The sequence below is a fragment of the Bombus flavifrons genome, chromosome 16 (assembly GCF_040668555.2).
Source record: "Bombus flavifrons isolate JBK064 chromosome 16, iyBomFlav1_principal, whole genome shotgun sequence".
NCBI lineage: Eukaryota > Metazoa > Arthropoda > Insecta > Hymenoptera > Apidae > Bombus > Bombus flavifrons.
The window spans coordinates 2,582,649-2,609,437 of NC_138457.1; the positions used below are offsets into that span (position 1 = coordinate 2,582,649).

The following is a 26,789-nucleotide window of genomic DNA, read 5'->3' on the forward strand; positions in this document are numbered from 1 at the left end:
AGGATTATTTTTATGATCTCGACGAAACATTCGGCTGAAATGGTACAGGTCCGCAGAAAAAATTATGTTTGCGATAAACCAATGGTAGTGGCAGATTACAAGAGAGGAAAATGCGCTGTAGATTTATCAGATCAAACGATAGCATATTCTACACCACATTGAAGAACCCTCAAGTGGTATATAAAATTAGCTTTAGAGTTATTGTCAAATACATCAATTTCAAACGGAATGATACTCTATAAACAAGCAACAAAACTAAAAATCAAGTTATCAGATTTTAGAATGGCACTCGCAATGCACCTTACGCAGTGCCATTCGCCAGAACCGTCAAATATACTTATTCGACAAAGATTGCGACACGAAATGCAGATGAAAGAAGGACAAACGTATCTGGCACGAAAATTTTGCAAAGAGTGGTATAAAAAAATGTTAAACAGTTAAGATGAAAGATTGCTATGAATCGGACCAAAAAGGTGACCACCTATTATCCACTTTGTATCGATGAACCACATTTATGTTTAAAGTGTTTTAACACAATGCACCGTTAGATGCAAGATTTGTTCTCATTTTTTTTTATTGATATTCTGATAAAAATGTTTAATTGTTCAATGGGATACTTCCTATTTCAAAGTATCTTCTATTTATCGGTTATATTCAAAATGCCCTAACTGTCAATTTTCATATAATTTTTACAATTCTAAGAAATTGAAGAGCTCCGATCACCAATGACCATCCTGGCGTCAAAGGGGAAACCGTGATCAACGTGACAGTGAAAGTGTTAATGCTTCTTCCACGCGTACAGGTTAATAATTTTTTATAAAGAATGTCAAGATAGAATACGATTAGCGTATTTAAGAATACTCGGTCACGTTATCGAAATCATAACGTAACTTGCACAGCGATTACTTTGATCAAATGTTTCAACAATTTTGGCTCGCTCTTGAGCCATGTCACGCTCCACGATTGTTTTGCCATGAATCCGCCAGACAATTGCTAAAGCAGAACGAAAGATAACACACCGTTGCTGAATGGCGGTGACGTTAATCAGTTAGCGCAATTAAACAATGTGCACACTGTATCTTGTAAATTCTACGTATGGAAATATGTGCTAAAATGTTGCCTCATCACGATAATATAAAAATTTCAGAACAATTTTTCTAGCACGCCTAATATATTTGCAAGAGTTTTCCACGTCAAATACTTTCGCACTATTGAACTGGCAACTAAGTGATTGCGGGTTTTGTCATTAGGTGGCAATGACAAAATCCGCAACCACTTAGTTGCCAAGCCAATATAACCGTGGAATATCTTGGTATTTGCACGCCGATACTTTCTTCTGTCTACTGTCTTCCAAAGACTTCCGGTATGAGAACAGCGACGCGCGCTATCTATTTCGACGCCTCTGCAACTTGCGGTTTTCCCATCGGCGAAAGTTCCGACCTCGAATCGATAGGTCGAAGTTCGAGGCGGCACCAGCCAACCAGCCGTTCGCTCTAATTTTCTGCTCGTTACAAGTTCTCAAATGACCACGCCGATTAGTATTCTGCGAACGAACGGGCCAATAGATCGAGTACACTGCCGCCCAAAAGGAAACTGTACACTTTGGTCTAACAGAGCAACGCCTAATGAACTTTTTCCATTTTGTTGGGGAAAATTGTACGCAAGATCGGATGGAAAATGCGCACGCGAGATAATCTAGAAATATAACGTTAATCGATAATAAATCAAAGAAGTTTCATTTTACACGCTTGTTACGGCGATGCTAAATTTGCATATCGATGAGATAAAAGTACTTGTTCATTTTCCTATGAAGAATTAAATCTATCCGAGAGAAAAACTTGGATATTTTGATTTTGCAATCGTCTGTGACGAACGCGTCACTTTCACTTCGCAAGACAAATCGTTTTTCAATAGAAACGCAGCATACAATGTCAGTGGGTTAAAGGCCATTTGAAAAATTGTTGGAAACTTCCTCTATTGCAAGCAAATTTTACACGTACGTCGATTAATGCTATATAATATTATAATAAATAAAATAATATTAATAATAACGAATAAAACTCGGCCAAGTCTTCTTGGTCCCTTAACAGACAGACGATCGACGTCTTTCATTCCACTGGTTTGTGGCAGTTGGAAAAATCCAACGCATAAGGTCACAAGCCCTTTTTATTTGAATATCTAACATCTACATATTTTTCTATCTTGTACAATATATTAGGTTGTCCGGAAAGTGTCTTTCTTTCGCAAATGTGTTTTTTACAACAGTGCACCTTTATACAAACGTTAAACCAAGTCTGTGAAATGTCACGGTGTTTATCTCAACAAAACAAAATGCATCATACGTAATTCAAGAAAGTAATATAAAAGAAAAAACGTTGTGCGTCTACTATTTCCTGATAAAACGAAAGAAACTTTTCGGACGACCTAATACCTTTACTACCAGCCTTTCCCTTAATTATTTATGCAAAAATTCCTTTCAAATTAAATTTACATGTTCTCAATGTGAACAAAATTGATATAGATTATACAGTTTTTTAACATGCAGATTTAAAATAATAAATATATAGTTAAATATAATTATAAACAAATGAAACTCATTTGCTGTCTTGTTAATATTTGTTATGATACTTTTCCATATAATAATGCGAGTCGTCAGCTATCTGTTAGAATATGCACGCATTACCGTTGCTTTGTTTTCGCAAACATGACAGTTCTTATCTCTACAAATGAACATTTTGATTTTTATTCATTTTACATAAATAGAAAACTAAAATTTGTTATAGCTCCGAATAAAGATGAAAGATGACATTAATTGTACTGAAAATTCGTCAAAACTTATATGTCAGAAATCTTTAAGTCCTGAATGTTTGAATCGGTTTAAAATAAGAGTATTTTAAAGGATATTTTGTTTATCACATAACAATTTTTATGTGATAAACATAAAATAAATAATATGAAAAGACATAGTGATGATTTAAAACATTTCGTTCTAAAAACATCGACAGATTTTCTTCATCTAGTAAACATTATTAAACAAAATTTTAAGACTAAGCAATACAATATATGTACATATGCAATGGTATTGCCTGCTATTGCGAGTAACACAATCTTGTCGTAATCTGCAAGATGTTGTTACTTAGTTGTGTGCAATTTCAGATAGGCACGTGTAAATGTATTTAAATGTTTACAAGCGTATTGGGAGTACTCGTGTGGATGATGCGAACAATATATGTAAAAATATATATAAAAATAATATACAGGGTGGTTGGTAACTGGTAGTACAAGCGGAAGGGGGTGAAAAAAGAAGTCGAAAATATAGAATAAAAATTATTTTTTCTTTTTTTTTTTTAATTTTTCCATCGAGACAACGATCCACAGTGAGATCCGTTCTAACGAAACGTGATAAGGTGCACGCGTACCGAGCGAAAATTCAAAGTCGATTTTCTCGAAAACAAAGCCTCAAACGAAAAATTGTTTTTCTATATTTTCGACTTCTTTTTTCGCGTAGAATCACCCCCTTTCCACTTGTACCACCAGTTACCAACCACTCTGTATAATAGTATGCACTTCCTACGTTCCCTATAGCGTTTTTCGCTTATGGATGCTAATTTTTTCATCGCATACTAATTAAAAAAAAACAATTTATAAAACAATATATTACAAAAATAATTTAAATATTTAATATGATACTCTGCGATAATTGTAATAAAATCACCTCGAATCTTCCGATCTGTTCTAATTTTCTAATTAATCCATTTCTGTCACCATCCCTGCCAAAAATCAGTTAGTAAACGAGCATATAGTTTTGAATGACAGTGTACACAGAGGAGGAAGGCAAAAGGAAGATTGCCACATCGACGTTGGTCACTCGATCCAGTTCGACTCGGCACCGAAAGGGAATTCTCGAGAAACCGACCTCGTGCGATTTGGTCAAAACCTCGGGGCATCGAAACGAGCAGACAGGATCTCCAGCAGGACGTTTCATACTGGAATTTCGTAATATCCTCCGCTTAAATGTCCGTTGACTTTCTCCACGGACCAATTCGACGGAAAATATTCCGCGAGATAATCTCGTCGGTAAGAGGCTGCAACGCGCGAATTGCCTGTCGAATAATTAATCGCGCAGCCTGCACAATCGACCGATTACGCGATTAGACGAGTTTTCTCGTCGACATTCTCGATCGGCCATCGATCGCGCTTTAATTAACTGTTGAAGCCCAGTTGCGCTCGCGAAGGCCGGCCGCTCGCTACGGCGTCACTCGCCACTGCTTTTTCCGCGATATCCAACGAAACGAACGAGGATCGCGACGAAAAGTTGGGAAATTTATATGGTTGTCCGAAAAGTTCCTTTCGTTTTATAAGCAAATAATAGACGCACAATGTTTTTTCTTTTATATTAGTTTATTGAATTGTGCACGATCATAATAATAGAAATAGAACGAAATGGGTCACACCTAATTCAATAAAATAATATAAAACAGAAATTGTCGTCCATCTATTGTCATCCTATGAAACGAAAGAAACTTTTCCATCGTCGATGAACCACGAACAAACGCCTTTCATATGCATCGATTAATTGTCCTGAAGAAGCTAGCACGTCGAGAAACGATCTTTTGCGATTGCAGGTTGATTAGATGTTACAGGTCAATTTTCTAATCTTTTCTGCAAAGTATTTTATTATTTTGACAAATTCTACCGAGGCGGAGGAAATGAGCGTGCAAGTTGCAGAGAAGCTTACGTTAAATGCAAAGACGCAGACGTGTAACTGTTACGAGGCAAAAGAAGGTCCTCTCTGTTTGCCCAGACACTTTCCACTCCTATTTTAATCCTTTGCACTCGGAATTTTATTTCAATTTTGTTACCAGCACCTCGCAACGCTTTTAAGTGTTTTATTTGAAATTTACTTGAACTAAAAAATAAGACAATTTAAATAAATAAAGTGTTACGTCCCGAGGCTTACTATAAGCTGTGTTCCTAACCGTCTCCGTTGGTACTACAGTGTCGCAGACAGATCGTCTTACATAACCGGCGAAATATACACAATGTAGCGATAAGCGCATAGTTGTGGTCAAGCAGCGAGTTCTAAAATACATCGATTCGCCTTCGGTTTGTTATTTTACCTACACAAAAAAGATGGCATACGTGATCATAGGCTCGAACGGTTGCGAGACCCGAGCGTGGTGGGGGTCGTCTCCGAGAGAAGACAAAGGAAAAAATCGAAGGGCAGTCAGTATTACATGAGGATTCAAACCGAATGCATCGAGAGGTTCAGAGAAATAAAATCAATGTCGCTTAGTCAAACGAATACGTCGAGAAATATCATAAAGTCGAGTCGAATTATAATAATAAACTAGTTGTATCATCGTTAAATCATTTGCAACGTGTTAATTATAATTTTAAATATTGTTTAAAATAGTAGCTTATATTAACCCTGTTAATTCAGTGTTACAATCATTTGAACTACCTCTGTTATTCCAATCGAAACAGGGGAACGGCTGGTTCATGACGTCGACTATCAGAATCGCAGCGAGAATTTACGCCTCTCGCTGACGCGTTTCCTCGCGAACGGTCGTAACATAAAGGGAGAAAGAATACCAGTTTTATTCACACTATTGTTGTATTTTCTAATTTTTAAGTGTATGATATATCTTGAAACAATTTCCAGGATGCAATCCTGCTTTTCTTTCGCACGTTTCACAAAAAAAGGTGGGACTCGACAAAGGAGCTGCTGTGATAGAAACTGATGTCGAGTGACACTCGACATACGAGTGCAGAGGGTTAAACCATCTTTCATTAGGCAAGCGAGGAGTTTCAACAGGGAAAAATGCTGTCTTTCACCAAGATTTGATCGTCCAGTGATTTTTCTATCTCATTCGGAAGCGAGCTGAATCTAACGAGGTGTGTTGCACAGGCACGTGCCAACTAACTCTCACTGTGACGTCTTTCGTCGCAGAAGCAGCGTCTGTTCTGGCGTTGTTGCGCAGCAATTTCACAGAATCTTCTCCTTTGCCAATATCGCGACGATTAGAACTTGTCTAATGACGCGAAATTCTTCCACCATGGAATTCATCACTCGCCTGATAGATAGCTTCAAAGTTGTACAAAGCAACAATAATTTGATCGAGACACACGCGATGCTTCTTCTTTCTAAAGACACGACGTAACAAGTTTCAATAAAGTAACGGTTACTTGATATACAATATTAATCACATGAAACGAGTCTCTGGGTAGGTTGCTTTAGTTGTATTTATAAAGAAACACAAATTTGCATAAACATGCGTACCCTAATTATAAGAAAAACTAGATTACACCGTGTTGAATATTTTACCGCAGACCTGATTCATGAAAGGTTATGTTTAAAATTAGTAGATTAGTATCCCGTGACTCACGCACCTAACTGTAACGTACGATAACTATACAAACAAGCAAACGCTATAACAAACAGTTCGTACAAATAAAATCATAATATTATAAATTACAAGTGTAAGAAACCGCTATAGTTACATCTAATTAATTCGTATAAAAATAAATAATGCAAATAATAAACGCAACAGTGTACAAGTGCTTTTCGCTGCCACTGTACACACCTTTGATCGATCGTGTACATATTTGCCTGCATACCACAGCGAACTGATGCTACGATAAACAAAGATCTAGATGCAATCAATTGCTGTCAGGATACGTGGCTGTATCGCGTATTACGAGATTAAGTAGGAAAGAAATACGAAGGAGAAAAACACGCCAGTCGACTCGACAGTATATGGAGAAAAGGAGAGTTGATTGTACATTGTACAAGCATTCTCTGTGCTCGTAGTGAATCGTAGGATGTGCGAGACTGGAGGAGAGAGAAAAAGGCGATTCAAAGTGGGTAGGAGGTGTGCACACCTCTTACGAGTTTACGAGGCCTACGTCGAACTGAACGAACGGACAGTTACCTTTCCGTTTCGAGACCGCGAACATCTACCTCTCGTTATCGCCGCGAATAAATCGGTGATTGCTTCTCGGTGAGTTATATTGACCGATTTCTGCCACCAAATTTTCTATCGACTTTTCCTCCGCTACACACCGAGATACCAATATCCATCGGATCAGGCTACGTACATACAAGGTGTCCAGCGTAGCTAAAACAAGCTGCAGCTTTGAAGCGGTGGATGGGACGAAGATAGAACGAATTTCATTAAGCGAGATTAAACGCTATCTGGTGTATACGTTGGTTTTGTAAGTGACGGTATTTCCAAGATTTCGTAGCCAGATGTATAAAGTGTATAACGTTTGATACGCCAAGTATACGTAAATTAGGATACTTAAATTAGTTGGTTAAATTTGTATATGAAAATAAACGTCATTCGATAGCGTTTGATGTTATTTAATGAGATTCGTTTTACATCTTGTGCTGCTTCAGTGTTATAGTGTCTATTTGGCACAGTTGCGCGGGACACCCTGTATATACGCGTCAGCTTTTAATTCTGCCTGGAAACCACCGGCAGGATATCGAAATAACTTTTGAAATTTCGATTAAACCAGATCGTTATCTCGAACGATGGATATTCGGAAAACCGGGCTAAATAACGCGGCAGTAGACTCGTTTGCCGCTAGAACAATTTTAATGAGAAATTAGAGGCAACTTGAAGTAGTAATAGATAAAGCATATGCCAACGACTAGTCTTATTTTCTAAGGGAAAAGAATTTTTTTGTTCGAACTATCGATAGTTAGTAGATGGTAGAATGTATTAGGACGTCCGAAAAGTTTCTTTCGTTTTAGAATATTCTTTTTCTTATATCATTTTATCGAATTACGTATGATCTGTTTTGTTCTATCAAAATAAAGATCACAACGTTGGACAGATTAGGTTTCATGTTTGTATGAAGATGCGTTGTTGTAAAAGACGTGTCTGTAGAAGAAAGACACTTTTCGGACAACCTAATAATACATATTGCATTGGCAACTAAATGATTGCGGATTTTGTCAATACCACCTAATGACAAAATCCGCAATCACTTAGTAGCCAACTCAGTATATATTAAATTCTACCATCTGCTAGGTGTCTACTAAATTCTACTATTACTTGAATTATATTTTCCCTCCGATTTAGGAACTAAATACGCGGATTTTGTCATTAGGTGGTATTGACAAAATCCGCAATCACTTAGTTGCCAACTCAATATATATTAAATTCTACCATCTACTAAGTGTCTACTAAATTCTACTATCATTTGAACCATATTTTCCCTCCGATTTAGGGACTAAATACGCGCGCCAGAGATTTATTTGTCATTTGTCCTATACTTTTTTATTAATTATATTATGTACATTAAATTACTTCTTGTAAAAATTCATTGTTAGATTACAAGAAATAATTTCTCTTCTTTCATCGAGTCTCAACTTTTCTATAATTTGTTTCAATTTCCCTGCACTTTTCCCAATTCGATTTTGTCACCTAAATGGTAAATGGTAAATGGTAATACCACTTAATGGTAAAATCCGCAATCACTTAGTCGCCAACCCAATATGTATATATTCTACCATCTACTAAGTGTCTACTAAATTCTACTACTAATTGAACCATATTTTCCCTCCGATTTAGGGACTAAACACGCGCGCCAGAGATTTATTTGTCATTTGTCCTATACTTTTTTATTAATTATATTATGTACACCAAATTACTTCTTGTAAAAATTCATTGTTAGATTACAAGGAATAATTTCTCTTCTTTCATCGAGTCTCAACTTTCCTATAATTTGTTTCAATTTCCTGCACTTTTTCCCAAATCGATTTTGTCACCTAAATGGTAAATGGTAAATGGTTATACCACCTAATGGTAAAATCCGCAATAGTCGCCAACTCAATATGTATATATTCTACCATCTACTAAGTGTCTACTAAATTCTACTACTAATTGAACCATATTTTCCCTCCGATTTAGGGACTAAATACGCGCGCCAGAGATTTATTTGTCATTTGTCCTATACTTTCTTATTAATTATATTATGTACATTAAATTACTTCTTGTAAAAATTCATTGTTAGATTACAAGAAATAATTTCTCTTCTTTCATCGAGTCTCAACTTTCCTATAATTTGTTTCAATTTCCCTGCACTTTTTCCCAATTCGAATTTTACCAACTGCGAAACAAGTTACAGCGAAAGGAAGCTAAAACGCTGGATACCGTACAACCTTGCCCTATGCTGTCGCTAATTTCGTTTGTGTTTGAGCGAGCGTAGCATTCGGCCAAATCAACGTAGGGTAAAACCCGCGAGAGTTTGCCGCTTTTACAACGAAACGCTCGATAAAAGCGTTGATTTTCATTCCATTTTGCAGGCGATATCGTTCCGCTTAGGTGAATGAAATGTTGCAACAGCGAGCCTCTCGCATAACAACATAACGTTCAACGAGACGCGTTCCATCCTTCGACTGGCTACTTCCTACATCGATCATTATCTTTCTATAATAATTTGCGGCTCATGAAATCCTCCAACTCGTAGCTATGCTATCTATAATTTGCTGTAATTAGTTTGCCCAACTATCTTCAACGAATCCAATTTCAAAAGAAAATAAATCCCATATGCAAATTCCATGCAAATTGAACGTCGCATGCGTTTCACTTTCAAACTTGCTGTGTCAGCGAATCTTTCGTTAGCACATTTTTTTCAGGTTTCTCGAGAAGAATTATGTGGATCCTTGCGTTTTTCTACGGGTTTTTAACCACGGCCCAGGCAATCTCTACCTCCTGGAGTCCGTCGTTCCCAACGCCAACTGCCAGCGCCCTGCACCAAGGCACCGTCGCTATCTTCGAAAGTGCACAGCCTCTTTACGACGCAGCAAGCTCGTCGTTGCTGGCACATCACGAAGAAGACAGATGTACACTGTATAAAATCGCTATGAAACAGCAACTCTACTTCGAGGTGAGGAAAATTCACTATTCGTCCTTTATTGACGCACACGGTGCGTCTCGTAGATCGTTCCGTTAACACTTTTAATTTAATTTTAATTTTAATCAAATAATAAATTCGACCATGATCGCTTATTTGAAATCACGCTTTCCTGTCAGATTTCCTTTATCCGATTTATTCACGAATTTATGCAAAACTAAGTACACTGATGTTTTTGCGAAGATCGTAACGCATATTTGCGCATTGTACCGTGTTTCCCTTTCGAAATTGTTTGCTGAATTCTACTGGAAATTGATTTATTTATCACAGTGTTTGCCTTGTTCTTTGGTTCACGTTTACGTTCTACTTCCGATCACACAGCTTAACATTTTACGCGGTCGAACCTGCAGGTTAAATTTGATCTTAGAATGTAAGCACCTCTTACATTCCTCATTCTCTTATTACTTACATTCTCCTAAACCTTGAAAACATAAAATATGAAGTTCTGATGTAATAAATAAAACAGAAGGACAATTAACACTAGAACTATCACGCCAGTCTAATTGACTGGTTTTATAATTTTATTTTAGAATTTCTACTTCATGTTATATTCTTTTCCGCAATGATGTAATGACTTTCGCAACGATAACTAAAAGAATAATACAGGGTGGTTGGTAACTGGTGGTACAAGCGGAAAGGGGGTGATTCTGCGTGAAAAAAGAAGTCGAAAATATAGAATAAAAAATTTTTTTTTAAATTTTTCCATCGAGACAACGATCTACAGTGAGATCAGTTATAACGAGACGTGATAAAGTGCACGCGTACCGAGCGAAAATTCAAAGTCGATTTTCTCGAAAACAAAGCCTCAAACGAAAAATTTTTATTCTATATTTTCGACTTCTTTTTTCGCGTAGAATCATCCCCTTTCCGCTTGTACCACCAGTTACCAACCACCCTGTATAATGAATTTTATTTTGTTTTTTATGTATTCAAACTGAAGATAATTTTCTATCAAGGCTACTCGTACCAATACCAGTGAAAATGACTGGTACTTGTTAAAGTGTAAAAGGGTGCTGCAATCTGTTTATCGAACCCCAATTAACCAGTTTCTCGTTTTCTTCAACTTGCCACGCGTTTTTCAAATTCTTTACTGCGTATCACTCGATATGACGATATCAGTTATCAGGAAAATTCCGGATCGATCGCTAAATGCTAACACTAGAAATACCACAAAATGACTGGTGCTACAATTTTATTTTCAAATTCCTACTGCATGTTATATTCTTTTCCGCAATGATGTAATGTAAAAGGAACATTATCTCGCGACAAAACATTGGATATTTGTCTTGTAATTTCCCATCTTAGCATTTTTCCTACGATCGAGTTAACGCGGTTGTGCACGGGTCTTGTACTTTTCACACGACAATTACTTCCGTTTATTTTATCCTTGCGCTTTTATTCTCTAACATTGTACGTGAAATACAGCGATACTGATTTGATATTATAATCGTTCTATTATCATTGGCGTTTAACAGCAGCTTTGTCCAAATAATTATCAACAATTACAGATGAATAATTCCGATGGAAATGTTAATCCGATTTCTTAGAAGGTTTCTCCAGTTAAAACACAACTAGACTATGATTAAACGATTTTGAATTAGAGAGGCGAATGTACGCGATACATCAGCTGGAGGAGTCGGCGATCCTTTCGATTTCATCGAGTCTTAACACGTTTCTCACTCTCGCCTCGGATACACCTAAGTGAACAAACCTAACAGACTTAGCAATCAATTTCTAGATGTGAGCTACGTAGCTGCTTCGTGAATTTCGAAACTTCGATTTTCTGTTATGGACTCGTTAGAATATCCCGTGAAAGTTTCACTAAAAAATTCCGAGAATTAACGAAATTGTAATGGAGATCGGCGGAGCGTGAACGATGATAGGGCGAGGTGTGAAATAATTAAATTTTAACGCGTTTGCTTGAACCCTACGACACCAAAGCTCATTTTTACTCGCGTCGTCTGCACGTTGGTTGAGTCTGAACGACTATACCGAGTTTCAAACAGTCCATACAGCTCCCTTCGATTTTTGCGCTTTAAGAAATGCGACAAAAATTCTCGCACGATTTTTCAAAATTTCTCCCGAATATCATCCGATAGCTTCTCTTTAAAGAAGATTTCATTTGCCATGGAAAGGGACGCAGTACGCGGACGAAGGGCTGACCAATTGGCCAGAGCGTTGGCTCTGTCGATTGTCAACGTAAATTTGTTTTAACTCCATCTTTCAATAGACTGCCGATTGTTTTCTTTTTTATTTACACGGGACGCGTTTCCTGCTGCAAAACGAAATATCGTGGTTGCGTACTAGAAGGCTTGGCCGCGGTCGAGAGAGCCTCGATGCGAGCAAAACGACACGAATCGTGGCAACGAAAGTAGGAGAAAACGCGACACGCGAGTGAGACTCTACTCTTTTCAGAAGTTCTCGAAATCGACCGACTTTGTTGCTCGCCGTTTCGTTTTCCGAGCCACCGATCAAGGCTGATGAAACACGCAAAAGCAACAAATTCTGACCAACCGTGTTCGTCGATAGATCGAGCCAGGTGTACAGCTACATTCTGATTAGTTTTACATTCGACAACAACTCGATTTCGATCGCTTGACCAACGCGAGTCTATATTATTGGCTTGGCAACTGAGCGATTGCGGATTTTGTCATTGGATGCTATCGACAAAATTCGCAATCGCTTAGCTGCCAACCGAATATTTTATTTTTGAGAAAAATTTCTTAGACAAATATTTGCTGTATAGATTGGCCTACTTTAGTCGATCCACGCAAACATTTGCTAAATTATTGCGTGGAACGTTACTTTGCTTCGAGGCAGATACCTTGCGATGGTCAGGAATCTTATTTAGCTGGACGTGTCTTCGTGCGATTTCAACGTCACCTGTTTTCTTCGATAGAACTGCGCACTTTTTTATACACCGTTAGATGCAATTTTTTAATTTCTACGAAACGAGTATCGAGGTACTTGAACAGGATATTTTAATTTTGATAATTGTACGAAAGACAAGGAAGGTAGCGTCTTTCATACGCTCGATTCGACGAAGTTAGCACTGGAACTATCACACCAGTCAAATTGGCAGGTTTTACAATTTTATTTTCAAATTCCCACTTCATATTATATTCTTTTCCGCAATGATGTAATGGCTTTCGCGACGATAACTAAAGGAATAATATAATGAATTTTATTTTGTCTTGTTATTTCTATACTTAAACTCACCCCGCTCGACATTTTTTTTTTTTTTTTTTTTTTTTTGATAACTGTATTATCACGTAAACAATTGTTGTATACTCGATAAAGCGTCCTTATGATATTCAACACTGAATCATAGATCACGCACCCCCCCTTCTTTTTTGTTTTCAGTTTATCTTCTGCGTTCCTCAATATTATTACTATTAATAATATTTTCAAAAAAAAATAATAACCAATTATTGCACCTGGGCCCATAACCTGTTGTGATCCTACCTCTGAGTATAGAAATAACAACATTTTGTTTTTTATGTATTCAAACTGAAAATAATTTTGCATCAAGGCTACTTATACCAATACCAGTGAAAATGACTGGTACTTGTCGAAGTGTAAAAGGGTGCTGCAATCTGTTTATCGAACCCCAATTAACCAGTTTCCTCGTTTTCTACAACTTACCACGCGTTTTTCAAATTTTCACTGCGTATCACTCGATACGACGATATCAGTTATCAGGAAAATTCCGGATTGATCGCTAGATCGCTAGATGCTAACACTAGAAATACCACACCAGTCAAAATGACTGGGTCGACAATTTTATAAACGTGTTAATCCTCGTTTAGGGATCATGGCCCCAGATGGATTAATAATGCCAAAAATGTACTACGTAACATGAAATTCCTCCCGTAAGAGAGTAATAAATCAATAAATACAAAAATATTCTATTATTAGGTATTTTTTAAAGACCAGTCGTTTTCACTGGTTTTGATAGAAATAGCTTCGTGTTAACTATCGGTAGTTCTAGTATTAACATTGAAATAGTTTCTAAACTGGGCATCTTCAGATTCAAATTTGAGTCTTGGTAGGTTTTGACTAGTTTGCGAGTGTTGCTCGTTTTGCAAATCTTGAAAAATCTTCGATCGTGTCAAATTTTTTGGGTCGTTTCCTTCTTGCTGATTTTTCGATAAGACAAACCCCGTACAGACTTCGCTATACATCGTTTCCACCCTGAAACTCTCGAGCTAAGAATTTCGAATATCCCGCAAGACTATCAAAACTCAAGAAACTTCAAAGGCTCGGGAACTGATCAAAATTTTCAAACGGATATCATAATCGTTGCGCAAGGCAAATTTTCAAAGTTAAACTATAAGAATTGAAATCTTTGATCGATATAAACGATTAAAATTCGACAATATAAGAATGATTAGTTATGAAAGTTGTATATTTTATTAAGCAGAAAATCCGGCATGAAAATATATGAAACAGAGGATATCCTGCATCTCATATATTTTCATATCGTTTCTTTGATTAATAAAATGTATACGCAAGCTTCATAATTAAATTGTTTCGTATCGATGAATACTAATTACAAATATGAATATTAATACCAATTATCAGCAACGTTAACAACAATTGACGATAGTCGAACGTAACGAGAGTAAATTTTACGATAAGCAAACGAATTGTTTTCGGGCCATCGATTATGGTTATCGGTAACCAAAATGAAATTCGGTTCGTCGATAGCCCAAAAAAAAAAAAAAAAAATGCTAATCGTTCACAACTGTTATTCGCGATAGGAACAATTAAAAATTACTATCTTTCTCCTCTTCATCTTTGGACAAATTAACTTTTACTCTGTGGCTTGTTTCCAAAAAATGCCGAAAATGGCTGTTATCTCGAGTGTCTGCTCGCAGAAGCTTCAAGATACGAATCAGGTTGCAAGTGATTGGATTTTATCGTCGTACACGTTGCACAGAAATTCCAAATATCGCAGATCGCATCACTAACTATCGGCTACGCCGAATTTACACTGTTTTACTTTGCAGGAACACGGCTTTCATACTGCTTTCATTAGCAAATTAGGGAAAAGCGTGCGTGAAAGAGCGAAACAGCGAGACGATGTAAATTAAAAAACAATTCGATTATCTTGTTCGTTGTAAATCTCGCGCTCGGGAAATCGTGTGGAACGCAGCACCACGTTCAAGTGCATCGAACTGTCGCGAGATCGCTTTGCACCGCTATTATTCCTCTCGAGTTCATTTCCCGACTTAATTCACCGACGCGCATCATTTGCCTACAGATGCAGCGAAAATTGAGCCGCACTTGGCAATCGATTTCGAAGCGTGTCGAACGATTTTGTTGCGCAACGCGAATGCGTAAACACAAAGTAGGAAATTATGGTAGAGAGACCTTGTTCTCGTGAAATGGTTAAACCCGCGGAGAGCCGTGCGATCGGGAAACACGACGATTACGTTACAACAGATCGTTCCGCGTAAGCTGTTTCGTTTCTTTTCCAACGCATTTTACTTGGATAATCGTGCGCCCCTTTCTAACTACACAGTGCACGTAATAGACTTTTTCTTATTGAAATTAACAGCATCTTGTCAGCAAACGATCCTGCAGCGATCTACTTTGTATCTTTTAAATGTCTGTCACAGCTAATGAGAATTCTAACGTAAATATAACGTAAGCTGAAAACCATGAACTCCGATAAATGATAATGTTGAGATATGTATAATTTTCTGTGCTGGATTGGGTTAAATGCGTAGTAGAGATACTTGTATGTGAGTGTCGGTGAGTGGAGGTGTGTGTGTGCGTGGCTAACGAAAACAGATGAGTGTAAACTAGTCAGTCGGTTAACAGTCGGGTATGGAAGAAAGTGTTGAGACGGGTCCAAGTGTGTATCGATGAATATATAAGGAATCGTCCATGAAATAAATATATTACTATTTTAATATTAATCCTCAGTATAAATATAGTGCTCCTATAACATTATTTCGGCTTCAAAGATCCACAATTCTCAACAGATAATAATAATAATAATAATAATAAAGATATTAACACTGACTGCCACGCTGAAATCACATGTTTCGCTCAGGACGCCACGGGAGTATTTTTATCATTCAAAGCATACAATGGCAAAATAATGATAAATTGATGATGTAAGACAACATTCTTCCCCAATGGACCGTTTATCTTATTGGTGGTCACGGGTGACAACCGTGACGCCTCGTTAACAGTTGATAGCGACGTATTATAACGAGGCTTCGTTTATTTCAACAAACCATTCGCTTTCGTTATTTCGTCGTAGGCAAAACGCGCAGAATATATTGTTGAAACGTATAGAAGATATTAGTAAACAGTATTAGGATTATTTTTATGATCTCGACGAAACATTCGGCTGAAATGATACAGGTCCGCAAAGAAAATTGTATTTGCGATAAACCAATGATAGTGGCAGATTACAAGAGAGGAAAATGTGCTGTAGATTTATCAGATCAAACGATAGCATATTCTACATCACATAGAAGAACCCTCAAGTGGTATATAAAATTAGCTTTAGAGTTATTGTCAAATACGTCAATTTCAAACGCGATGATACTCTATAAACAAGCAATAAAAACAAAAATCAAGTTATCAGATTTTAGAATGGCACTCGCAATGCACCTTACGCAGTGCCATTCGCCAGAGTCGTCAAATATACTTATTCGACAAAGATTGCGACACGAAATGCAGAAGAAAGAAGGGCAAGCGTACCTGGCACGAAAATTTTGCAGAGAGTGGTATGAAAAAAATGTTAAACAGTTAGGATGAAAAATTGCTATGAATCGGACCAAAAAGGTGATCACCTATTGTCCAGATTGTATTGATGAGCCACATTTACGTTTACACTGTTTTAACACAGTGCACCGTTAGATGCAAGATTTGTTCTCATTTTTTTTTTATTGATGTTCTAACAAAAATGTTTATTTGTTCAATGGTGCACTTTTTATTTCAAAGTATCTTCTATTTATCGGTTATATTCAAAATGCCCAAACTGTTAATTTTCATTCAAGTTTTACAATTGTAGGAAGTTGAGGAGCTCCGATCGCCAATGACCAACGTTAATCCTAGCAAAATAACAGAACAAACAAGATTTATCTGAAGATAGACTCTTCGTTTGTCTGTGTACAATTTCATAGCGCCGACATACCCGAACATATCGTCTGGCTGCATCGAAAAATGCAGCAACTGGTCTCTCTCTCTGTTTATGCTCATAGCGTTAGATAAATTTGATCGTATACTCTGGACGTTCTCGAAAATATTTTCTATTCCGACAGACAGAAATCGTATGGACAAAAATGTTGACAAATATTCTATACGGTTGTATACAGAGAACTACTATACTATACTATACTAGAACTGTATACTATACAGAGAATGTACGGCGCGAGTTATTATTTTAACAAACACTGTAACAACATTTGTTTTCGATGTTACTCGATATCTATAACTGCTTCGAAATACGCGATTATTTTTACGTAAACCCACGAATATACCTTTGCAAACATACAAAATCAATTTTCCGAAAAACAAAATTCAACGTGTAAAAATTGTATTTCACGTTGCTGGTTCAACTGTCCCCTTACAACCGTCCATTTTCTTAATCGTATCGCCAGTTACAACATATGCAAGCAATCTACGCGACCGATTTTGCCGATAGAAAGCGAAACGCAGTTTGCACGCGGAAACGCAGAGGGAAAGGTGACGATGGTAAAAAGAACCGGTGGCGCCGACAGGTTCTCCGGTTGCTTACAAATCGAGTTTACTTCTCGGCGATCGCGGAACAAGTCAAATCGCGTAAGAACGCGTCTCGGTCGTGTAATTCTCTGATCTGTAAACGACGCTCCGACCACGCCACAGATCTCTGAACGGATCCGATTTCCATTGATTAACGATCGCTTTCTTCCTTCCGCAGTACGTTCACTACAAGACGCAGCTGCCGGACATGAAGGAGTTCACGTTGTGCATGTGGACCAAATTCTACAATCACAGCAACGACCATCCTTTGTTTTCGTACGCAGGTGAGAGACACGCCGCCAGTTTCCTTTCCCTTTCACCTTTTCCTTTTTCTTTTTTGCTTCGAAGAGGCCGGACGAGCGAAAAGGCGAAAGTTCCGCCTCGCACTTTTCGTGGAAACTGAATCACCACTTTCCTTTTGCTAGGAATATTCCACACGCTACTGCATCGTCTCATCTATCGCTATTTTCGCTTCGTTCATTCAATTTCTTACCCATTTTAATCCTCTGATCGCCACAATGTCGATTTTTTGTTTTAATTAATCGTAACAATAATTAATCCTTATCATCCTTAAGACACTTTCAATTCTAGGTATCTTTCTCTTTTCTTTGTTGCTCTTCTCTTTCGTCTACAGTATACGTCCTGTTCAATTGGGAACGATCGAACGTCTGGAAAAATACGATCGATAAAATACGAGAAAACGTGAGGAAATTTCAAAATTTCGGCCACCTCCATTCCTCCTTGCGTATTCCTATAGCTGACGTCTTCGAGACACTGTAAACTCACGTGTTTCGCGCGAAACCGACGCAAGGACTTATTGGGTTGGCAACTAAGTGATTACGGATTTTATCATTAGGTGATATTGACAAAGTCAAGACAAATCACTTAGTTGCCAACCAAATGGAAGCGACTGTTCGCGGCTCACCGACTATTTTGGAAACGTCAGAAAACTGGGATTTCGCGCCTCGTCAACGCCATACCGGTCGTAGCGCCGTGAAAAACGTCTTAATATCGGTGTCACATCCAACTTGAAAGTTCGTATCTCGATAACGTAAAGTGCAAAGGACACGAGTTTCCGGTGTTTTTAAAACGTCGCTTAAAATATAATAGTAAAATATAATAAAATAAAATATGTAATGAGAAGTGGAGGTATCCGTTCGAAAATGTTTAATCGCTGGGTTAAGTGGATATCACACCTGCCCCTGGATATCACACGGCTTTTCTCTGAAACATTTTTTCGTATCTTTCCAGACGTTTGAACGCTTCCTGTTCAACAGGACACGCTGTATATTCGCGCGCGTAATTTATTTTTCCTCGCATCGTGCGTATCTTTGTTTGTATAATAATAACAACAACAACAACAATAATAACAACAACAACAACAACAACAACAATAATAACAACAACAACGATAATAATAATATTCGATAAAAATCGCGCAACGGTTGAACCTCGAATTCCGAAAAAATGTCGCAACGTGTTTTCAAGCGGATTTGAGGCGAATGTTTTGGCGAATCGCGCGTAAATCCGACATAAGCACGACGCGATCGTATGGAACGTCCGTCCCCGAGGCATCGTTTAATTTGCCACAGTTAAAACAATTAGGTCAGACTATCCGTTCTATTATCCATTTTTCGTTCCTTTAACCATCCCTAAAAGAATTTTTCTTAGAGAGTACAAAATACAAAATTGTAATTTTTATTCTCTAAATCGTAAATATAAAGAATACAACGATACTATTGGGTTGGCAATTAATTGATTGCGGATTGCACGGATATCTACGCGTTTATGAGAAAGGGGAATAGTCGAAATGCAGCTCGAGATACCTAAAATTCCAACGAGGTGTCGTTCTATTAGACGTAAAGTATCGTAGAAACACGATCGTGAAAAGCATAGACGAACCTGACGAAGACAACTTTCTCGTTTCGAACGATCATAAGACGTCGAAACGAATGTACAAATTGCAAAAATTCGCGCGTTTTCTTCTAAAGGAAAGTCGATATTTATTCAGTGGAAATTGAATGAATTTTCTGAATTATTGGGTTGGCAACTAAGTGATTGCGGATTTTGTCATTACCATCTAATGGTACAGCTGGGAAAATTGAAAAACTTCATTTCTAAAAGTTTTTAGCAACAAGGGTTGGTCCGCAGCACGATACGCCTATAATTTCAAATACATCTTCAAGCACTTGATTTTCTTCTGCTCATTTTGGATTTTTAATTTTCCCCACTCCGTTTCATACTCTGATATCCAATCTCTGGCTTTTTGCGTTCCATCAAATTGTTTTAAGCTGAAGTTTGCTTCTTCTTTCTCATAATTCCACATTTTTCCTTAATAAGTTATGAAGTGGTTCCAGAAGTTTGCAGGCATCTTCTATAAATTTAGAATAAAAATTCATTTTCCCCAGTAATTGTCTCACATCTTTTTTGTCCTTTGGGCGTTCAAATTCGCGTGTCGCTCTCAGGTTATCTCTTCCTGGTCGCGCACCGTCTTTTTCCATGAACCGACCAAGATATTTTACTGAACTTTTTGCAAAATTGGTATTACCACCTAATGACAAAATTCGCTATCACTTAGTTGCCAGCCCAATAATAACAGTAAAACGCGTTTGTCCTTGTAACTTCCCCATCAAATTTTCCATAAACAATCCTAATTTTATACCCTAAGCCTCTGTATAGAGAATTCTCATTAAAATTTGAAACGATGTAGAAGTTTGCCACTTTTTTCCAAACCTGCTTCGAAGACGCAGAAATGCGCAGAAAGTGTACGTTAACGGAATCCACTCTACTTTCAAGTGGGAGATCAACCGCGTGGCATCCTCTCCTGGGTCGCTAACACCGCCAGGAGTTCCTACTACATGATGAACATCGACGGGCACAACTTGTACAGATTGAATTATCCGCTCCGTCTGAACAAGTGGTATCACAGCTGCCAAAGCTGGAACGGTCGTACAGGAGAATGGCAGATCTGGGTCAACGACGAGCGCGTAGGTCGCGGCTTCAACAACAGGGTAAGCGAGCTTGCCGTGCTTTTCACCCAACTCTCGAGCCATCGACGAAAAAATTCGCGCCCGTGAAAGTGCATCGTTACCAACGGCCGTGGAAAATTCAAACGCGTTGCGCGCGAGTAAAACGCGTCACTTATTTTCCCACGTCCAATAACCTGCAGCTGATCGTTCAGTCAGATCTAGTCGGTAATTAGACAAGTCCGAGCATATCTACTTGGCAAATTTTCAAGATCGATGTTCTCGAAGATGAAACCTCGGCCGGGAAGATTCCATTGTACGTTTCCTCGATTTCTTATTTTTTAATTTCTTTACAAGGATACTTTGCACGTGCTATTGCTTGTACGTAACCAGACCAGATTCTAACGTCAGAAAAAGACACATACGCAAATATCCGGACACTTGCATGAATTTATCGTGTTGTTCCATGATATCGACGTTATCAAAGACAAATAATATCGATATAATTATTGTAAAGTTCCATAGGCGAACAGGTATCAACATATTATTTTTCTTTTTATTTAATATTTCACATTCACAATTTGTCCAATTTGGACATTTGGTAGAATCTTTTAGCTGTTTGATTATCATGTGGGTGGCTACCCCCAGTGGGGTACCATCTTCGTATTAGTTAGGTTATATCCTTTATGAAACATATAAATGGATTGTGCTACGCCCCGAGATTTACTATAGGCCGTGTTCCTAACCGTCTCCCTTGGTACTACAGTGTCGCAGACAGATCGTCTTACATGACCGGCGAAATATACACAATGTAGCGATAAGCGCATAGTTGTGGTCAAGCAGCGAGTTCTAAAAAACATCGATTCGCCTTCGGTCCGTTACTTTACCTACACAAAAAAGGTGGCATACGTGATCATAGGCTCGGACGGTTGCGAGACCCGAGCGTGGTGGGGGTCGTCTTCCAGAGAAGGCAAAGGAAAAAGTCGAAGGGCAGTCAGTATCATATGAGGATTCAAACCGAATGCATCGAGAGGTTCAGAGAAATACAATCAAGATCGCTTAGTCAAACGAATACGTCGGGAAATATCATAAAGTCGAGTCGAATTATAATAATAAACTAGTTGTATCATCGTTAAATCATTTGCAACGTGTTAATTATAATTTTAAATATTGTTTAAAATAGTAGCTTATATTAACCCTGTTAATTCAGTGTTACAATCATTTGAACTACCTCTGTTATCCTAATCGAAACAGGGGAACGACTGGTTCGCGGCGTCGATTATCAGAATCGTAGCGAGAATTTACTCTTCGCGAACGGTCGTAACAGAATGTACTATGGAAACAAAATTTTTATCATCTCGACATCTTCGTATTCTATACGTACACGTACACGTTTCAGCCTACCTATCTTTACAACAATTTTATCGTATTATTATTTGTACATAATATCGCTCGATATGGTCCAAAAATAACGTCGGTACAACATAGAACAAGGTAATAAATTCTCAAGATGTTCGTACGGAATTCGCAAACACGTAAGTGTCGGGATATTTATGGACTTGCATGTACATGAAATTTCTATAGTATAATGCACTTTTACGTTACGAAGGCAAGGCACGCGCGCGATTTCTATAAGCGAGCAATGCCAGGGTCTGGCTGTGTGTTTATAGTTTTCGCCATGAATTCTCGAAAGTGGATCATGCAGGCGGTATACCGTGACTCGGAACCCGAGTAGAAAGCGATCTTCGGCAGCGGTACTCTTCCACCGGAGGAAATCGCGTCCGGTTCTAGGTCGATTCCACGCTGCCATTTCTCCTTGGCATTCGTGCGAATTCTCTTGCGTAATTTTTCTCTCTTCGCTGGTCTCGTCCAACGCGATGCATATCGCGGGAAGAATTTTTGCAGACGAGTGCGAATTTCCGCGAGTTTCCGTGCGCTCGCTATCTTCCCCTCTCTTCGTCTTGTCAACGCGATTCTATTTCACGCGAAAGTCGTTTCACGCTATCGTTCAAAAGTATCCAGATAGTCAGGTTGACTAGCAGGAAATGTACGGAAAATATTTCAAAATTTCCTACACTTTCACGTGCACCTACCTATATTACAAATCGTCTAAAATATACAACGCAGAAATATTTCTGCAGATTCTACGATAACCTCGATTTTCTCCGTACGAGTCTACCCAGATAGCCGAACCCATTCGGCAGGAAACTCTGTTATTCGTTCCGGTGAATATCGAGGAAGGAACGGGCGGCGGCTTCGCTCGAAGCGATAAGCGGATAAGCATAATCGAAGTAGAGAATGCGCGGTGAAAGGAATTTTACTTCGCCTCGAGATATAGAAGGTTTTGCGTTTCTTATTTTCGCCACCGATCAAATACAGTGAATAGACGCTTTACAGATTTACGTTTTTCGCGTTATTTATTCCATCCCCACCGATTTTCCATTTGTCCAACGTACGTGTAGAAGCTTCTGAAACAACTGCCTCTGTACGAATTTGTCGGGATATATTGGCTTGGCAACTAAGTGATTGCGGATTTTGTCAACGCCACCTATTGACAAAATCCGCAATCACTTAGTTGCCAAGCCAATATCATAAGAATCCATCTATTTCTCTATTCTTCTCGTCTATGACTTTTGTTCAGTCGATAGAAGCTAACAAGTTCGATCAAGAAAATTCCACGAAACGTGGAATATTCGCTCTTCGACGCAAGGTAACGTTGCAAACTTGTATCGACCACGAGAATGTGCGTTACATGACGCGTGTTCCTGCTGAGTTCGCGTAGGTTGATCGGCGCTCAGCTGAAGATCAGTTAATCGGACGCTGGGAATATTTCGTTCGTACAAATGCAGTTGATAGAAACTGTATCTGTACTCGCTTTTGACTGTGTCAGTGTAGATTAAAGCGCGCTGAATAATGGAGATATTTTCAGTGCAGCAAGAAAGTGGACGTGACAAGAAACTGTCCATCTCGTGATGCGCTTAAACGCAGAGTTTATAATGGCAATTCGCGACTCGTTTGTCAGATGCAAATTAAAACCGGTGCTCTGCGACGTAACGCGCGATTAACAAACAGACCCTGCAGCTAATTCAGCGTGACCTTAATTCGCTCGCTTGTCTTTCTTCTCGACTCGTTAGTTGGTCGGCCACGTCATCAAAGGGGGTGGAATTGCGATCACTGGACAGGAGCAACGACAGCTGGGCGGCGGCTTTTTGGAAGGCGATGGCGCTCCTCCAGGTGAGAATTCGCAAATCGTCGTAAAACCAAGGCAACTATGCCTGTAGTGCTATGTCATTTTCCGCGTACAGACCATGAATTTTTATTCATTTACGCTACCCTGCACAACATCTATCGCATTTAGCAACTAAAATCAAACACGAAAATTGTATCAAAGAGCTTCATGAAGAAGAGTGTTTCACGTATTTGCTATAATTTGAGAGTGTAGAGATACTTTCACTTACAACAGTGTACATTATACCATGTTTTGAAAATGTTGAAATATCAGTGCCAAAACGTTTCATCGACTTTCCTCGTACACGGCGGTAATACGCGTTACATTCCTAAGATTGTTCTAAGGAAACACATTTGCTCAGGATCCGGCGGTCTTGTGGGTGAAATAACAATGGTGCAGCTGTACGAGGTCGCGCTGACGGCCGGCAAAGCCCACAAGGATCACAAACACCATCACGGCCATCACTACGAGCACGACACCACCAACAACACGCCCAGACCTACGCGTCCTCCCGTAACAGGCCGACCCCTTCCGCAACATCCCTACCTCACTGCTGGACAAATCAATCATCAGGTTTGACCCACGTCACGGTATACAGTAGCGCTCGCTTTATTTGCCAGGGAAATTCCGATACAGCTGCATCGCCTAAATTTAAGCGACTGTCGCTAGATTCGTTCAATTTCCTTGCTCGATGCACACGAATTATCGTTGCTGCCGCGTTAAAATCGTTAAAATCCAATCTATGGAAATTTAAGCTTCGAAGGGCATCGCAGAACACGCTGACCTCGTTGAATTTCAGGTAAAAATCAATCCAGGGTCGCCGCTGCAAATCGTTCAAGGAGGCGTCACCCTGAGGCATCCTGCGGTGATTCCCCGCGATCCATCACCTCAGCCCTTTCCTCCTGCGAATCCCAATTCCGTCTCCGCAGCGTTCCCTCTGCAATCCAGCCAGTTCTTCGGCAACCTACGCTCTAGCGTTAGTTTGCCTCCGGCGAGCGAAACAACCAACGTGGGAGCCAGCTCGTATCACAATCTCTTTAAGAGAGAGAAGGATTCGTCGGCTGTTGAAGCCAAGAGCAACGAGTCGGACTCGAGCGCTGAGCAAGCGTCCAGCGTGGCGAAGAGGCAAATCGACGAAGAGGCAGTTTCAGAGGGAAAACCTTCCGATGGGAAGGTAAGAGTCCATTGGAACGCGCATTAAAATTGTTATTATAATTAGAATGCGTATAAGCGATATGATTTTGGATGAAGTGGTCGGCGAAAGTATCGCGCGTATCATTCGCGCGAAATTTATGAAATTTCGTTGCGCGCGCAAGGAGACGCGACCAAGGCTGTTTGTACAGGGTGTTCCGCCGGCCATTGCATCTCGGAAGCTTTCCATAGCAACGAGCTACGATTTTCATGGAACTCAGGCTGTGACGTTTGCCTTTTTCGATCCTCCGTATTAAAAACGGTTGTAAATTAGAAACACTCATAGTTTGAACGCTGTAAGGAAATACAGGGTCGACTAAGCACTAGAAAGATCATCGACGACGCTGAATTCTGTTTTCAGGTAACGTTCGTGCCAAGAGAAGACGCGGAGTCTGCGAAAGACAGGAAGTTGGAAAAACGCGACTCGACGAAAAAGAAACGAGGCCTGGTGCAACTGGGCGACGGTCTAATCGTCGACGACGGTTACATTAGTCAAGGCCTAGACAACGATTATTTCGCAGGCCTGACCAACTTCGGTCTGCAACTACCAAAATACGAAAACAAGGACGACGAAAGGGAACCAGCAGAAGGTGAAGTCAGAACCATCATGGACGTCTGCGACGGTTGTAGCGAGGAACCTTTCGCCAAAGCTCTCGTCTTTGGTTGGAGGTCCGTGCCTAAGAAATTGTACTCCGGCGCGGTGCACAGCCCAGCCGCGTCAATGTGCAAAGCGTTTTAAACACTTTCACGATGGAGCGTTTCGTCGTTGGCATTTCGTCCGCTAGTTTCTTATTCCCTTTGAACATACGTTTTTCCAATATTTTGCCACGTCTCTATCTTTTCTCCGCGTTCCGCGAACGCGTGTTTCGTGCGTTTCATTCTGCCATCATTTTTCCGCTATTCGTACGCCGTTGCAATCGCCAACGTTTCACGCCATCAAAGTGTCAACAAGGCGTTTTCGACGGAAACAGGAGACGAGACTCGGTGAACTCGGGTCCGCTCGGGTCCATTCGCAGCATCGACCACGACTCGACCAGAGATTTATGGTTATCGCGTCTCGGTAGCCGACCGCTATCGCTGACACAGGATCTCTTCTACGTGCCGTGAACCCGAGGCCAACGGATCTCGAACGCGTTAGCTCGATTACGCGATTACAAGCGTTGCGGATAGAAACGATAGCCGCGGGCGGATATTGATTACACAGAGTCACTCCGATCGCGTTCGGAGACGTATTTATTATTAAGGGAATCCATCGCGAAGCTAAAACTATGCTAAGCTAACCGTGAAAAAGTAGCGAGCAGGTGTAAGTGGTGGTGCCGCGGCAGACTATTCGGCTGACTGAGTTGCTTAGCGGCTTTGTCTATCCTCCGTCTGACTCAACAGTCGGCTGAATAGTCGGCTACACCGCCACCCAAATCTGCTCGCTATGTTTTTACCCTAAGTTATGCTCCGCTGGATCTCCGATAGCAGCTCCGTCGTTGGGTTAATTCTTGACGCGGGTTCGTGTCTAGGTTAGTCAGAGTTGCAAGTTGCGGCTGACGTTTAGCGCGTCGTTGATCGAAGAAATCGTCGATCGTAGAAACACTTCCGGTGTGAACCGAATGTCGTCGATAGGCCACATACTCGGAAGTATTTAAAGAGATGCGAAGTTGTTAGAGTTTAAGATGAATAAAACGTTCATTGTAAAACCTGTGTTTATCATTCGCTGTTTGCCGCGTTAGAGCTTT

At 39.5% G+C, this 26,789-nt stretch overlaps 2 protein-coding genes across 5 annotated transcripts in view; one reads left to right on the forward strand and one right to left on the reverse strand.

Annotated features, from left to right (window-relative positions):
- Nucleotides 1-26,789, reverse strand: part of LOC138188072 (uncharacterized) — a 167,777-nt gene that overhangs the window by 58,115 nt on the left and 82,873 nt on the right. The window lies entirely within an intron of this gene.
- Nucleotides 5,799-26,698, forward strand: b6 (pentraxin-related protein b6). Of its 2 annotated transcripts, none has more exons than XM_069129548.1 (8): nt 5,799-5,898; nt 9,653-9,903; nt 17,855-17,960; nt 20,473-20,687; nt 23,777-23,876; nt 24,233-24,444; nt 24,671-25,045; nt 25,424-26,698. In XM_069129548.1, the coding sequence occupies exons 2-8, from the start codon at nt 9,670-9,672 to the stop codon at nt 25,799-25,801; spliced, it is 1,620 nt and encodes a 539-aa protein (XP_068985649.1). In that variant the 5' UTR covers nt 5,799-5,898; nt 9,653-9,669; the 3' UTR covers nt 25,802-26,698. The 2 variants fall into 2 exon arrangements, with proteins under 2 accessions (XP_068985649.1, XP_068985648.1); XM_069129547.1 differs by lacking the exon at nt 5,799-5,898 and adding an exon at nt 6,769-7,004.

Excerpts from the sequence above, each read along its gene's own strand:
- b6 (XM_069129548.1), top strand. The coding sequence starts at position 9,670 with ATGTGGATCCTTGCGTTTTTCTACGGGTTTTTAACCACGGCCCAGGCA. Across the intron at positions 23,877-24,232 it reads AGGCGATGGCGCTCCTCCAG|GATCCGGCGGTCTTGTGGGT; the intron begins GTGAGAATTCGC and ends ACATTTGCTCAG. Across the intron at positions 24,445-24,670 it reads CTGGACAAATCAATCATCAG|GTAAAAATCAATCCAGGGTC; the intron begins GTTTGACCCACG and ends GTTGAATTTCAG.